The sequence below is a fragment of the Diabrotica virgifera genome, chromosome 1, assembly GCF_917563875.1.
Source record: "Diabrotica virgifera virgifera chromosome 1, PGI_DIABVI_V3a".
NCBI lineage: Eukaryota > Metazoa > Arthropoda > Insecta > Coleoptera > Chrysomelidae > Diabrotica > Diabrotica virgifera.
The window spans coordinates 107,494,069-107,509,867 of record NC_065443.1 but is presented as its reverse complement, the minus strand read 5'-3'; the positions used below and the strand labels follow the sequence as shown (position 1 = coordinate 107,509,867).

The following is a 15,799-nucleotide window of genomic DNA, read 5'->3' as shown; positions in this document are numbered from 1 at the left end:
GGGAATTGGGCAGAGAAGTGGATAGTGTGAACGTGTAAATAGCTCACTCGCGCTGCCGCTGCTAATTCTACTGCCATTGCAGTTTCATGAAGCGATTCTGAAAGTAGAAGGTGATAAAATAAATGCGGCAGAAGCTGCCCAAGAATACTTTAATCTTAAAAACAAATTACTACATCGGTTGGACGCATTATTTTTGCCGCTTAAAGTGAGAGAATGTCTTGGTAAACTTGAAGACGGGCAAGCCGCTACTGAAAACTTCAGTACACAAGTGAGACATTTTTACACAAAATGTGTAACCTACCTAGAAAACTGGAATACAAATCTTCATGAGTTCAAACTATTCAAATGGATAGATCTAAGAAATGAAATAACATGGAACGATGTTTGCTATTCACTTGAAGCTTTTAAACTGTATATCAAGGCAACCATTTTAAATGAAGATCAACGCTTTGACGAACTGGGAATTTTGAAAAAGTGGCTACAAGTGAAAAAATTGCTGAGTTTAGCAGAGAAAAAAAAATAGTCAGGATCGATGGCTTGAACTTTTTAAGTGTGTAAATCAATTCCAACTGAAAAACTTACAAATATTATGCGAATTTATGTTTTGTCTTCCGGGTACTAATGCGGCTATCGAGCGTTTATTTTCTGTAATAAATAATTATTGGACGTCGGAAAAGTCACAAATGTCCATCTCCACTCTCAAGGCAGCGATGCAGGTGTACGCAAATTTTGATGAGACTTGTAATGAAATGTTTCATTTACTTCAGTCGAAGCCGGATCTTCTTAAATTAATTTTAAGTTCAGAAAAATATGAATGGTACAAAAAACCGGAAGAAAATGAGGCTATTCCAGGTCCCTCATCTAAAAACTTTTAATTACAGGCTTCTAACTTTTTTAAAGTTAATATAATATGTTCTGTTTAATTTAATTGATATACTTTTTTATGTTTAGCTACATAGATTATTTATTTTTATTGACAAAAAGTTATGTTTGTCAAATAAAAAGATACATTTTGCATTTTTAATACATTTTGGTTTTTTTGTACTTTTTTTTCTTTAAAAAGATATGGTCACCGTAGCCATACCTAAAAAATCGCTCAGCGGCTAAGCGTGTCGCTCTGTTTCCAATTCGGTTTGATTTATAAGCGACTTTAGTTCCATTTTATCTTTATCTCCAAACTAAAAAGCACGATGTCTTGTTCCAAAGATATTTTAATTTCCGAAGGGTAAAGTAGACACATTTTAATTTTATTTAGGTGTACGTCAAATTTGTTTATGCTCATTCTGAGATACTGGAAAAATTTCTGAGTATTTTCGTAACTGTTTGTATAAGTGATAAAATTCCCCGTATGCTTTCCTATATCTATTAATGGGATGTGCACCATACTTAATTTTGCCTTTTAACAAACCTCTATGAATGGATCATCTTCTAAAAGAAGGGAACTTCGACGCCTTCGTGTGAGAATCATGACAAAAACTGATATTTGAATCGCTTTTCGGTGGACAGCTTCTCGCTTGTCGCCCGCTACATTGTCGTGAACGATTTATCTCTCGCGATAAATCGCTCGCAGAAGACGTCTTTTTTATCCAACAAAAAAGACGTCTTCTACGTCAATACAAGGCCAACAGAAATCCACTAATCAAAACAGAATACAACCGGATCTGCGCCAGGATAAAGAGAGAGATATCTGACCTAACGGCTCGCCGGTGGGAAGATACTACCTCAAAACTGGACTACAGAGACGGTAGTAAATTCTGGCACAAATTCAAAGTCCTAACAAAACAAAAATTATCTCAACCATCTCATCTGTTGGTCAACAATCACATAGTCAATTCCCCAGAAGGGAAAGCTGAAGCATTCAGAAATTCGCTTCAAAATAATTTCACAAACACCAGATAACCCGAACTTTGATCGCTTATTCAAACTCCACACAGAATACATAGTAAATGTTACTCTCAACTACCACGTTCCAGTCTATGATCCAATCATGGACCCCCTCACAAACAGGGAAACGGAGAGCTTTTGCCAAATTGGCAAAAACAGCGCTCCCGGACCTGATGGCATCAACCGAAGGTGCCTCAAAAAACTTCCTGAGAGTATCATCCCTCTTCTAACTAAAATATTCAATGCATGTCTCAAAAATAGCCACTTTCCTACTCCTTGGAAAGTGGCCAATACCATCATGCTTTTGAAAAAAGGCAAACCCCCAACCGACGTGGAATCCTACAGACCAATATCTTTAATCAACACTCTGGGTAAGGTTCTTGAGTTAATCCTAAAAGAGAGGCTCAATGACTTTCTCCAAAACCACAACATCATACCAAAATTCCAATACGGATTCCAGTCTGGTAAATCTACTAAACATGCATTAATAGATTTCACAACTAAAGTTACCCAAACCATCAACGACGGTTCATTCGCCATAGCCACATTTCTGGATGTGCAGAAGGCTTTCGATTAGGTCTGGCACGACGGACTTGTTCGGAAACTTTTGGAGATCGGGCTACCATTACAATTTACCAAAATTGTACACTCATACCTCCACAACCGAACTGTCAGAGTGAAAATAAGCGATCAAAAGTCCACCCCTTTCACTCCACAAGCTGGAGTTCCCCAGGGTTCAGTCCTAGCACCGCTGTTGTACATCATCTACAACAGCGATATCACCAATCAAAATATCCCAGGCACTCGGCTGTTTCTGTACGCAGACGATACGGCTCTGCTCACAACAACCTCTCGATACAACCCTAGACTCATCCATAGAAGCGCCCAGGCTCTGTTGGACGGGGTCGGTGAATGGTGTTGTAAGTGGAGAGTCACGCTGAACGCGAACAAAACAACAACAATTGTGTTTCGCGCCCCTTCTGTGTCACATAGAATCATAATTAATGAAGACGACCAATATCCATTGAGACTGTTGGGAGAAAGGCTTGTTGTTAGCCCGACTGCGACCTATTTGGGAGTACTGTTCACCAGGACTCTTACTGGGACGCAGATCTAAAGGAAACTTTAGATAGGGTAAGGAACAGGGCCAGACTTCTCAACCCTCTCTCTGGACGAATTGGCAAGACACATAAGAAAACTCTCATTCACACGTACAAGACCTTTATTCGACCAGTAATAGAATACAAGTCATGTCTCTACACTCTTTGCTCAAGAGCAAAACAAGAGAGGTTGTTGCGGGCGGAACGTAGAATCTTGCGTGTATGCAACTACGAGCACTGGAGATATCCCTCAAACGAAATCCATAACATTTCAAACATCCCCAAAATCACCGAGAGAATAAACTCTCTGAACAGGAACTTCACAATCAAAGTAATCAACGATCCCCCCTCCGACACACAAGAAACTCTCAAATGTTCCTGTTCATCTTCCGGCCACGTACTCTACCGAAAGCCCAAACACAAAAAGATTCATTTACCGTCCGCTCTATTGCAAACATGCATTGACGAACTCCCGGTAGAGTACGAAAACATCCTCGAGGCCACCCCGTTAGCCTTCCGTACCCACCTTTAACATCTCCTCTTCCCTACCCTGTGAGAAGTTGGTTTTTTGCGGTTTCCCAACTTCATTGCACAATTATACCTGTTCGTCCCAAGAAAATAGCCGCAACTATTTTCTCCACTCGAACGCACACTGTCCACGCCGCGCTCAAAGCCACCTCCTGACCGCCGACGAGGGACGCAGGTTCGCCTGTCGTTGTACAATGGTTTCTAGGGAGATTGGTCTAGAGCAAAGCACGGACAGTACACGTAAATGTCTATGGAACCAACAACAATCCATCAAACTTTCTTCTCTGTTGACTTCTTAGCCTTCTGGACACCACCGTCCGGCATAACCCAGGATCCAAAAAACACCAGGATACGGCGCTTGCCCCAGTGTGTTTTTCGGACTGTTTGCTTTTGCTGCCAACATTATACATTCACTACAAACCCTGAAGAGGACAAAATCCTAAACGGGGACAATCATTGATCGCATTTCCACATAGCATTATATCTATACACGCAAATCAAACAATGATAGTAGTAGTAGATACGTTAAAATGACGAGCAACGTCAGCTTGCGAAAGACCAGCCTCAATCATATTCACAGCACTTATCTTTTAAAATTGAAGCACTTTTTCTTTACAATTTGTAGCAATTAATCGTACGAATTTGAGGCTTTTATCACTTTTGCCTTAATATAAAACAGTGCAATCGACAAATTAATTTTCATGGCATACCTTGATTTGTAGAGAACAAATTTTCAAATCGAATGGTACCTACATATGTACCTATTAACAAAAAATTGTTAAAGTTTTTATTGAAAAAAAGTGGAATAATAGTGGTGTTCCCTAGACATTTTTGATATGTGTCATTTCATTTAGTTTTGTTGTGACAATTCTACCTTTGGATCGAAAGGTCCGAATGGTCGTGAGTTCGAATTTCACCTGGGTAGGGAATTTTTCATTTATTATAAATTAATAAATGAAAATAGTTTCTGTCTTTGTGTGGTTGGTACTCACCGGAGGGACCGCATACGTTCGGATACAATTAGCGTCTCTTTGCAAAGACAATGACGTCGACTTTGCAAAGTAACAAGACACTTACTCAACACACACACTACAGATTACTCCCCTGAGTTAGTGATAAGTTATAGTCTAAAAAATCATTATGAAATTAACTTGCCAGTTGGTGAAGACATACCTGATTAAAGTAGAGAATTTTGCACAAAAATTGGAGATAATGAAAAACAAAGCTAAATTAACTAGGGGGAAATATAATCAAGTATATATAAATAACGACTTGACCCAAAACGAAAGAAAAATTCAACAAAAACTGAAGGAAATTGCAAAACAAAAAATAGAAGAAAGGAAAACCGTAAAAATTGGATACCAAAAACTTATAATCAATGGGCAGAAATGGACTTGGAATACAAAAAGCAGCGAATTGGAAAGGGATAATGCCAATACAAAAAACTGGACAAATTAACTGCAAGGAAAAGCAAGTGCAAGGACCATAAGGAAACGACAAGGCAAGAAATAGGTAATGACAATGGCAAACAGGATAAGAAAAATATTTGGAGACTAGCAACGTGGAATATCAGAGGACTAAATGGTAAAGAAATAGAATTGAGCTACGAGTTCGATAAAAACAAAATAGAAATATTAGGTATTACAGAAACAAAAAAGAAAGGAATTGGTGAAATATACCTAGAAGGCGGTCATTTGCTTATATATAGCGGGGTTCCACCGGAAAAGAGAGCAGCTGCAGGAGTAGGTACTATAATTAAAAAAGAAAAAGTAATAAATATACAGGACTGGAAAGGCTGGTCAGAAAGAATAGTCGCTCTTGAGATGAAAGATGAACAGGGAGAGCCACAGACAATAATTACGGCATATGGACCCGATGAAAATGAGAAAAAAGAAATCAAAGAAAACTTCTGGACAGACCTAAATATAGCAATAGAAAACAGTAAAGGGCGGATTTACGTCATTGGAGACTTCAACGGAAGAGTAGGAATCAAAGATGAGACAGTAACGGATGTAATTGGAAGGTACGGTGAAGAAGTGAGAAATGATAATGGAAAACGGTTAATAGAATTCTGCGTACTAAATAATTTAATAGTAACAAACACACACTACCAACACAAAGACATACATAAATTTACTAGGCAAGGACCAAGAGAATCAGAAAAGTCAATAATTGATTACATACTAGTAGAACGCGACAATCGAAAGGTAATTCAAGATGTTAGAGTCAGAAGAGGACCAGAAATAAGTAGTGACCATTATTTGTTGGAAGCTAGAATAAAGAATAAAAACAAAAAACCCCAGGAACATACAAAAGAAAACAAAAGAAAAATTGAATACGAATCAATCAGAACTTACAAGCTCAGAAACAAAGAGATTGCCCTAAGATACAAAGAAATGGTTGATTTAGAAATAGCAGCTCTGGAAAATGCAAATGATAGTAACAACCTAGAACAAAAATGGCAATCATTTAAAAATATATTACTGGAAGCGGCGAAAAAAGTATGTGGCATTAGTAAAAGGAATGACAAGGTGAAACAAACAAACTGGTGGAATGCCGAAATAAAACAACAAGTGAAAACTAAGAAAAAACTTTGGAATAATTATTTAGGAAACAAAACAGTAAACAATTACAACAAATACAAAGAGGCAAGAACTGCAGTAAGAGATATGATAAAAACAGAAAAGGAAAAGAGTTGGCATCAATTTGGACAACAGCTGGAACACAATAGCAAAGAAAATCAAAAACTATTTTATAGAACATTAAAATCTCTGAGAACAGACAAACCTAGTAAGGATATGAGAATTAAAAACAAAGAAGGAAAAATAATCACAGAAGAAAAAGAAATTATTGAAATATGGCGACAACACTTCCAAGAATTATTAACTACCACAAAAGAGGATAGGAATAAAGAAAACAGTAACGCGACAGGTAGTGAAGAACAGAGAAGAAGCATCGAGATAACAATCGAAGATACAGTAGAAGCAATAGGCAAACTTAAAAACGGAAAGGCACCTGGACACGACGATATACCACCGGAAATGCTGAAGTACATGGGAATGAAAGGCGTAAAACAATTAGCTGAAATATTCAAAGAAGCAAGCAAAAAAGAAACAATACCGAAGGACTGGGAGATAGGAGTAATAGTACCGATATATAAGAAAGGATACCACAAAGATTGTAACAACTATCGAGGAATTACACTGTTATGTTCTTCTCTCAAAGTCTATGAAACAGTACTAGAAAAAAAGCTGAGAAACATTACAGAAACTACTTTAAATGAAGCACAGAGTGGCTTTAGAAAGGGACGAGGAGTACAAGACCATATTTTCACGGTAAAACAAATAATTGAAAAAACGTTACTGTCTAAAAAGAAAGCATATATGGCCTTCATAGACCTGGAAAAGGCATTCGACAGGGTGAAACGACAAACTGTGTGGGACAGCTTGATAAGAAGAGGGGTTGACGATAAACTAGTTGAAATCATCAAAAGTCTTTATAAGAGAAATAGGAACTACATAATACATAAAAACATGAAATCAACAGAATTCGAAACAACTGAAGGACTAAGGCAAGGAGGTGTCATGAGCCCAACCCTCTTCAACATCTTTATGTACGAAATCATGATAGAGTGCACACCACAACTAAAGAAATTGCATGTAGGGTACAGGAATCTCCATAGCGTAACCATTTCGGAATGTGCATTCGCAGATGATGTAGTAGTTATCTCAGAAAAAGAAGAAGACCTGCAAAATAACCTGCAAGCATGGAATCACGCATTATGTAAACAGGGTATGAAGACAAATACACATAAGACGAAGACCATGGTAATATCGCAAGAACCAGTCGTAATAAATATGCAAATTAATGAGGAGGCAATAGAACAAGTAAACCATTTCCAATACTTGGGCGTTACAATCGAAAATAATGGAAGGCAGGACAAAGATGTTGAAGAGAGGATAAGTAAAACATCAAAACTATTTCATGCAATAAAAAATAGCTTCTTAAACAAAAAGGAAATCACAAGAAAAACCAAACTAACTGTATTTAACACCATATATAGACCAGTGCTTACATACGGCTGTGAATCATGGATACTAACTAGAAAACTAAAAAGCAAGATACAAGCCCTAGAAATGAAGTATTTACGAAGAGTTAGAGGAGTGACAATGAGAGACAGAATAAGAAGCACAGATATACGCACAGATCCTAAGACGAAATCTGTACTTGAGTATATTGAAGAAAAACAACTAAGTTGGTGGGGACACATGAAAAGAATGAAAGACAACATACCGGTGAAGAAAATATGGGAAGCTAGGATACAAAAGAAAAGAAGTAGAGGAAGACCTAGAGAAGATTGGGATACAGTAGTCGCTAAAATCATCCAAAGGAAGGGGAAAATAATAGCAGAAGCAAGCCGATTAGCATACAATAAGAAACAATGGTCAGCATTTGTACACACGTGAAAGGATGTGCCAGTCCCGACACTGAAAAGTAAAAGGGACTCAAAAGACTATATATATATATATATATATAGGTACAAGTTTATATACATATATATATATATATATATATATATATATATATATATATATATATATATATATATATATATATACAATTAAATTTTGTATTTCTTGGGTTTAGGTTCAGTGAATAATGTTAAAAAAATTTGGAATTAGATTTTATTTTTCCATTTAAATCGACGTTTCGGTGGATATCTCTCACCTTTGTCAAGATTCTAAAAATGCATACAAATGAATACCAGATGTTATTATAAAACATGTTCAAAAACTTACCTACACGTAAATCGACACACTCACAATAATGGTAATTTACGTGTAGGTAAGTTTTTGAACATGTTTTATAATAACATCTGGTATTCATTTGTATGCATTTTTAGAATCTTGACAAAGGTGAGAGATATCCACCGAAACGTCGATTTAAATGGAAAAATAAAATCTAATTCCAAATTTTTTTAACATTATTCACTGAACCTAAACCCAAGAAATACAAAATTTAATTAAATATAGTATGGTTCAAGAAACATAGAAAAACTATATATATATACATATATATATATATATATATATATATATATATATATATATATATATATATATATATATATATATATATATATATATATATATATATATATATATATACTTGCCAGTTGGTTGTGAAAACCAGTGCCAATAAAACACAAGATACACACACACGTTGTGACAAATTTTATTCAAGACCGGACCTGTGTCCAACCACAACGCTTCCACATGCCCTAGATATAATTATGAGACAAAATAACTGGGAACATCGCCCATTACATGATGTCTACACGTTATGTTTTCGAATTGAGATTATAGAGATTATTAATTTCGTTATCAAAACATTAGATACTTTCGTGAAACATTTCCATCAAGATAGAATTATTTCGGGAAAGTGGTCGTTTAAAAATTATTACGCTAGATATTTCAGATGTTATTGCATTTAATGATGTTGTAGTTGGTGTATTACACCAAATTTATGATGGTTCGTTTAAAAAGACGGACAATTTTTAGTTAAACGCATGCCCAGACGATACACGAGTATTGTATAGTGTAAAAAATGGATCTATTCATCTTGTGTTGTCCGGTCTTTGTACCTACACAAATCAGTGAATAAGAAATATTAAGTGACATTAAACAGGATCTCAAACTGTGTTCTTGTATCATACTTTTACTACATGTCGGTTTATAAACTTCTCCTTCATTTTCTAAATTCGAATCACCACTTCGCCGCTTGTTCCATAGGTCCTCTTCTACGTTTCTTTCTCTCAGCTCTTTGTCTATTCCTTCGCTTCAACTTTTTCTCGGTATACTTCGTTTTCTATTTTCTTCTGGTTGCCATTTTAGTATTTCCTTTGGTATTAGTTGATCATCCATTCTTTGTATTTGTCCGAACCAGATAAGTTGATTTGTTGATAAGTCATTCGTGATTGTTCATTTGATTTCCATTATTTCTCTATTGCGTTCGTTGGTAATCCTTTCTCTTCTAGATCTTCCTGCTGCTCTTCTCCAAGAATCACTTTCCGTTACTCTCAGCGTTTCCAGTGTTCTTACCTCACAGCTGTATAGATACTTTTCACTATAATCTCATACATCCTCTTTTTATTTTCTTTGCCGATGTATTGGTCCCGTTAAATACTGTTTAACATTGTGGTGGCTTTTCTACATGACGTATTTCTTTCTCTTATGGCTTTGTCTAATATTCCATCGTGCGAAATATTGATACCTAGATATTTGTAGTGGTAGCAGTGCTTTATCGTGGTAATGTCGTCTACTATGAGATCTTTTTGTTCTCCTCCAATAAGTATTCGGTTTCTTTTTTATTCAGTTCGAGATCACATATCTCTTCTATCCCATATAGTTTAAATCGTCATAATCTTGAACCATTACTTGATCGTCTGCAAGGTTGAGCGTATATACCAGGGGTGGCCAAGCTCCTTGATAGTCGCTGTTTGGATTTCACGATTTTTAAACTCAAATAAAATGGTTTACATTGTTGTCTCAAATATGCAAATAATTCTACAAGCAGCCTTTACTAATTCAGGATAAGGATAGTTCGATTCTTCATCATCCTTCCATTTTTTGCTGGGACGACCTACTGATCTTCTATTGTCTCTCAAAAACACTGTCTTTAATTAACACTCTGTCTTCCTCTGATCTACCACATGACCTGCCCATTTTATCTTAGCGTTTATATATGTCTCACGATGCTTTTAGTAAAACACAGTCATCAATTCAGCTTTGCGGGAGGCGCCTTCTCCACTCTTCTGTCAATTCATCTCTTTGAGGACCAAATATCATTCTGAGAACTTCGCTTTCAAATACCAGCAGCTTATTTATTTCCCGCTGAAGTAGAGTTCATGTAGGTCGAATAATTGGCTGTACAGTCGTAATTTAGATTGTCTTTTTAACAGCTTAGGTCTTAATAATGACGATAGGGAATATAATGCAGCTATTCTTGCTGAGACCTCTTTTTATATATGGTTGTCATGTGTGATTACCGCCCTTAGATATTTAAACTCTTTTACTACTTCGAAGTTGTGGTCATTAATAGGTATGTTCTGCCTAACTCTTGGTGTTGGATTTTTGGTTACTAGCATGTATTTCGTCTTCTCTTCATTTATTCGAAGGCTCAGACTACCTGTATCTTCCTCGAGTTGTGAAAACATCTCTTTCACGTCTCTTGTAGAATGAGCGACTGCAACTATATCTTTAGCAAAGGCCAACAATAGTTTTGATCCTAGATTTGCAAATCCTCCTGCCAGCTCAGATGATATTTTACTTATTACATATTCTAAGGCCAAATTGAATAGCAAAAATCATAAGGGGTCTCCTTGTCCAAGTCCTGATCTTGATCTTACACTTAATCTTTTATATTTGTTGTCAGTAATTTAAGACATTTTGCAACAAAAAAAAAATTAAAAGTAATTCACGTAGATTTACTGAGAGCCACAAAAAATCCTTCAAAGAGCCAAATGTGGCTCGCGAGCCACAATTTGACCTGCCCTGGTATATATCATAGTGTTGGTGAGTGGTACCCCTATTGTTCTACATTTTTGTTTCCATCTTTTAAAATCACTTTTGAGATATATTTTAAATAAAGCGTTCAAATCCTGTTGTTATTTGTCGTTGTTTTTATTTTGTGGGTTGATTTTATAGTACTTTGACGGCTTTTATTAATTCTATATTAATATTCGTGCTATCCATTGATTGCCACAGCTTCTCTAGTGGAACGCTATCGTAGGCTCTCTGTGGGTCGATGAACAACATATGAATTTGCATCATAGGGTTGCATCTGTTTGCCAAAAACTCATTTTAAATAGTAACTAGATAGCAAAATTGGAAATTGCGGTATGTCGCCATCAGTAGCGTAATAATTCATTTGTATAAATTTATTTGCTACTATGTTTTTACTAGTATCTAGTATTATTTTGTTTATTGAATTGATTCAATAATATTTTGCCACTTCTTCTTCTGTAGTATAGTAGTTCTTTCTTGTATAGACATGACACTGTCTGTTTCTCAATGTGCCTCTATTAGTAAGTTGTCATTCCATCGTTTTCGTGGTCTTCCCACTAGAGACCGACCGAATGTGATTTTTTTGGCCGAAGCCGAAGCCGATGCCGAAGTTCGGCCTGTAGGATACCTTCGGCCGAAGCCGAAGACGAAGCCGAAGGTGACTAAAAATATATTGTAAGTCGATGGTCGATGTTTTGCCATTAATATTTAGGTAGTCAAAATATCAGTAATCTTGAGTTTTAACAAATACCATAAAATTATTATAGTTTCTCAGAATTTTACTACGCCTACGTGAGAAATATTCAAATGAAGATCTTTGAGACATCTTGGCCTATTGTTAAAATTTATATCCTACCTACTTACCTAAAAGTTTGTAAAACATTTTAGTTTAGGTTATAAAATACATAGGGTGTAAATATTATTCAAATTATCAAAGACTCGCCGAAGCATATTGTTTAGAGATTATTTATATAGTATAGTATACTGACAGAGCATTTTATTATTCCACCTTCGGCGAAACCTTCGGCTTGGTTTTGGCCGAAGCCGAATGTTGGCCGAAGGTTTAAATATTGGCCGAAGGTGGCCGAAGCCGATGCCGAAGACGATTAATCGGTCGGTCTCTACTTCCCACTGATCATCTTCCTATTGGGAAACCGTCTCTCGTTATCCTTATCGAAGGGACTCGAGTCATGTTAACAATGTAGACTTGACTAACTTTCGAGAAATATGCAAAAAACTGTCTGGACTTGGGTCCTTTTGTGTATTAAACGAAAAGCACGCCATACGATTTCTCTATTATAATAGAATGAATCGGACCCCTTTTTACCATAAACGATGTGCCTACCATCGTAGTGAATGAATCCACTTTTAACAACAAATAACAAAAAACTGACTCAGGTCCCTTTCTGAAATAAGCTGTTCATTTGTTGTCATTCGGCTTATGTGGTCATTCCATTCTATTCTTCTGTTTCTTACCCAGCTATTATGTTGTCCACCCTGCATTTCCGCCGTGTATCTGTACCTGTTTTGCCACTTGTACCCTCAAATAATGAAATTAAAGGCAGATGATACGGCTGCTGGATCATCGATATTTACATCTTCATATATGGTAGAAAATTAAATATTTACAATCGAGAATATAATATGTACCTATTTTTCTTGTCAAAAAGTAGTTTACTAAAAAGTAGCTTAAAATAAAGAAACAAACCTTTGTTTTTGAACCACCAATTGAACCTGGCCGAATAGATCCTGTTTCGTAAAACCTGGTCAAAATTTTAGACACGCATCCGTGGGACACCAAAAGTTGTCTTGATATATCACAAGGTCGGACTCCGAGAAGGGCCAGTTCGACTATTCTTCTTCTTACGCAGTCTGGCAAAGGACGACCGTTCACGAAAACACCTCCAAGTTGATTTACGCCCGCCTGGCCTAGAAAGAAAAACATAATATTTAGAGAATTGTAGTACCTATTGAGAAATATATACTAAAAACAATTGTAAGCTAAGACAAATTATGCAAGACTCTTTATATTACAATATTCTTTCATATGTATGAAAAATGTACGTGATATGTAGTTAAAATTACGAGTTTTTTCTCTAAAGATCGGTTAAGGCTATGGGTACATAATTCGCAAATATTTTACGGCTATCCCTACCTTTTCTGTTTTTACATGGCAAATTACGTGTAGTAAAATACACACTGGTATGGATATGTACATATTACTAGAATGTCATTCTACTTGACAATGTCATAACTAGCTTAAAGAGATGGCTTTTGAATGTTCTTGGATAACTGTTATTTTTTGTATAATTGCAAATTATTAATTCAGTTATGTGATAATTTTTTCACTAGCTATGTATTCAGTGATTGTAATAATTTATATGTACCTACAACAAAAACTAATACTCAATCGAGAAAAGAGGAAAAGTGTTAAAGTGATTTTTTAATAAACGGAATAACTTTTAACGGAAACTTTTTTAATAAATGGAACGCTTACAATTTTGAACATCTTTAACAACAAAATACTTGGATCACAGAATATATCTTGATGTATTCTCTGCTTCTATCTTCCATAAAGAATACACAATAAATAACTTTTCATAAAGTTCACCTTTTAAATAAATTATTTATCAAATACACTATATATCAATATTATTTTCCGCAAATCGCCAGGAAATTTTGACATTCCTGTCAAAATTTCTTGAAGAAAAAGTCAGGACTTCCTTACTGTAAGGAAATGTCATTTCCTTACTGTAAGGAAATGATATTTCCGTACAGTTGTTAGTGTTCTACATAAATGATAGAAAACACATTGCTATTAAAACCTTGTAAATTACCTTAATCATTAAATTTTCTTTATCTGGAGCTTCCTGGATAAATTTTTCAATTTCTTCCTTCGTTAAAATCTTAGATTTCTTTGCCCTATAACCTTGAGCTTGCAGTTTCAATAAAGAACGAAGTTTTGATTATGTAGATATATCTACATTGTGTTTAAGTGCAAGGGTTGACTTCAGCATTGAATAATTGGCCCATAATGTTGAAGATTTCATCTTTAAACAAAGGTCTAGGAAGTATGCCATTACAACATTTTCTGAGAAAGAACTCGTATTTTTACTCATGCGATAATCCATAAAACGTCTGTATGCATTTTCGTACTTTTCTCTTGATTTATTTGGCAATAATTCTAATGAAGCAGTATTCACTGCCTCAACCAGCTCTGGAGGAGTCCCAGGAATGGAAATTTCATCATCACTTATCATTTTACTTTCGAGAACACCAGCAATTAAATTTATAAGCGTCAAGTTTGACAATTCAACCTCAATACGTTTCCATAGTAACCCAAGTAATTTTATTAGGAATTTCAAAGCACCATTTATTTGGGAATAAAATTATCGCGTTCTTTTAAATCAATCAATATCTGTCGAATTTTAAACGATTTGCGGAAAAATAGTATGTTTACCTCGTAGGCAAAGCCACATTCCTGGACTCTGTGTTGCTAAGTCTCGGCTTGCGCCTCGACTTAGCAATCTTCATAGTCGTCCAGGAATGTTAAGCTTTTCCTACCCGGTAAACAATGTACTATTAATCAACAATTAAAAATATTCCCGATTCATGTCAAATAATTATTTAAAATTGTCACTGATTGTCAGTGTCTGACTGACAATATTCTATTCGACTGAGTGCGTTGTATGACAAAGATAGATTTGGAAAATTACCACGGACATTGTGTTCGTTTTTTTCGAATCCTGAAAAAACCAATAAATATTTTTGAAAAATCTAAACGCAGAATGAAAGACTAAATTATTACCGAGGGCCGAAAGTCCCTTAGAATAAATAAAAAGGTTATTTTGAATGAGATATTTGAAATTAAAAATAACACTAAATTTTCTCTTAGTTTTTCACCCCTGTAACTTATTAAAATAAACATTATAGAAGTTTTCAGGGACTTTCGGCCCTCGCTAATAACGCAATCTTTCATTCTGCGTTTAAATTGTTTAAAAATACTTATTAGTTTTCTCAGGATTCGAAAAAAATGAATCCCCATTTGAATAGCATTGCAGCCGAAAAAAACGTACCGATCCTCTTAATGAAAATATTTAAATAAAATAATTGAATACTAGTTTTTTATGAAATTTTCATACTTTCAGAAATACAAGGTATGTACGGAAGGTTAGGGTTAGGGTTAGAGTACAAGATTTGTGCAAGATATAGATATAGATATTTGCTTTTTCAATAAGCTAGGAGTAAAGATATACTAGGTATACCTATGTCCCATAGTGTCTTACCATCGATTTTTCGAAGAGTTTTCATCTCTGCCGAGTCTAATATTCTTTTTGTTCTCTCTGTATCAGGCCAGTTTCTGCCGTGTATGTTATTATTGTTCTGATGACTGCTTTGTAAATTCTGTCTATCATTTCTTTTTAGATATTTTTATTTTTCCATATTGTTTCATGCAGCCAACCTACGGCTTGTTTGCTCTATTCACTTGATCTTCCACTTATGTTTCGAGCTTTCCGTAGTCAGATAATGTGATTCCTAGATATTTGAACCCCATCACTTGTTCTATTATCTTTATATTAAATTGGTGCAGAATTCGTTGTAAATAATTATCTTCACTTTGTTAATATCGCATCGTTTGCATAGCAGATTATTTTAAGTTGATTTTCTCCCATTTGGTGTCCTTTTTATGTCTTACTTTTTTTTATTATTTTATCCATGATC

The 15,799-nt window shown here is 35.4% G+C and overlaps 1 protein-coding gene across 1 annotated transcript in view; it reads right to left on the bottom strand.

The window, feature by feature from the left end:
• Positions 1-15,388, bottom strand: part of LOC126891443 (paired box protein Pax-2) — a 47,141-nt gene extending 31,753 nt beyond the window's left edge. The window contains exons 1-2 of the mRNA XM_050660622.1: positions 15,364-15,388; positions 12,786-13,006 (exon numbers count right to left, since the gene is read on the bottom strand). Coding sequence (XP_050516579.1) covers positions 12,786-13,006; positions 15,364-15,388 — 246 coding nt within the window. The remainder of the gene's footprint in view (positions 1-12,785; positions 13,007-15,363) is intronic.
• Positions 15,389-15,799: the final 411 nt, after the last annotated feature.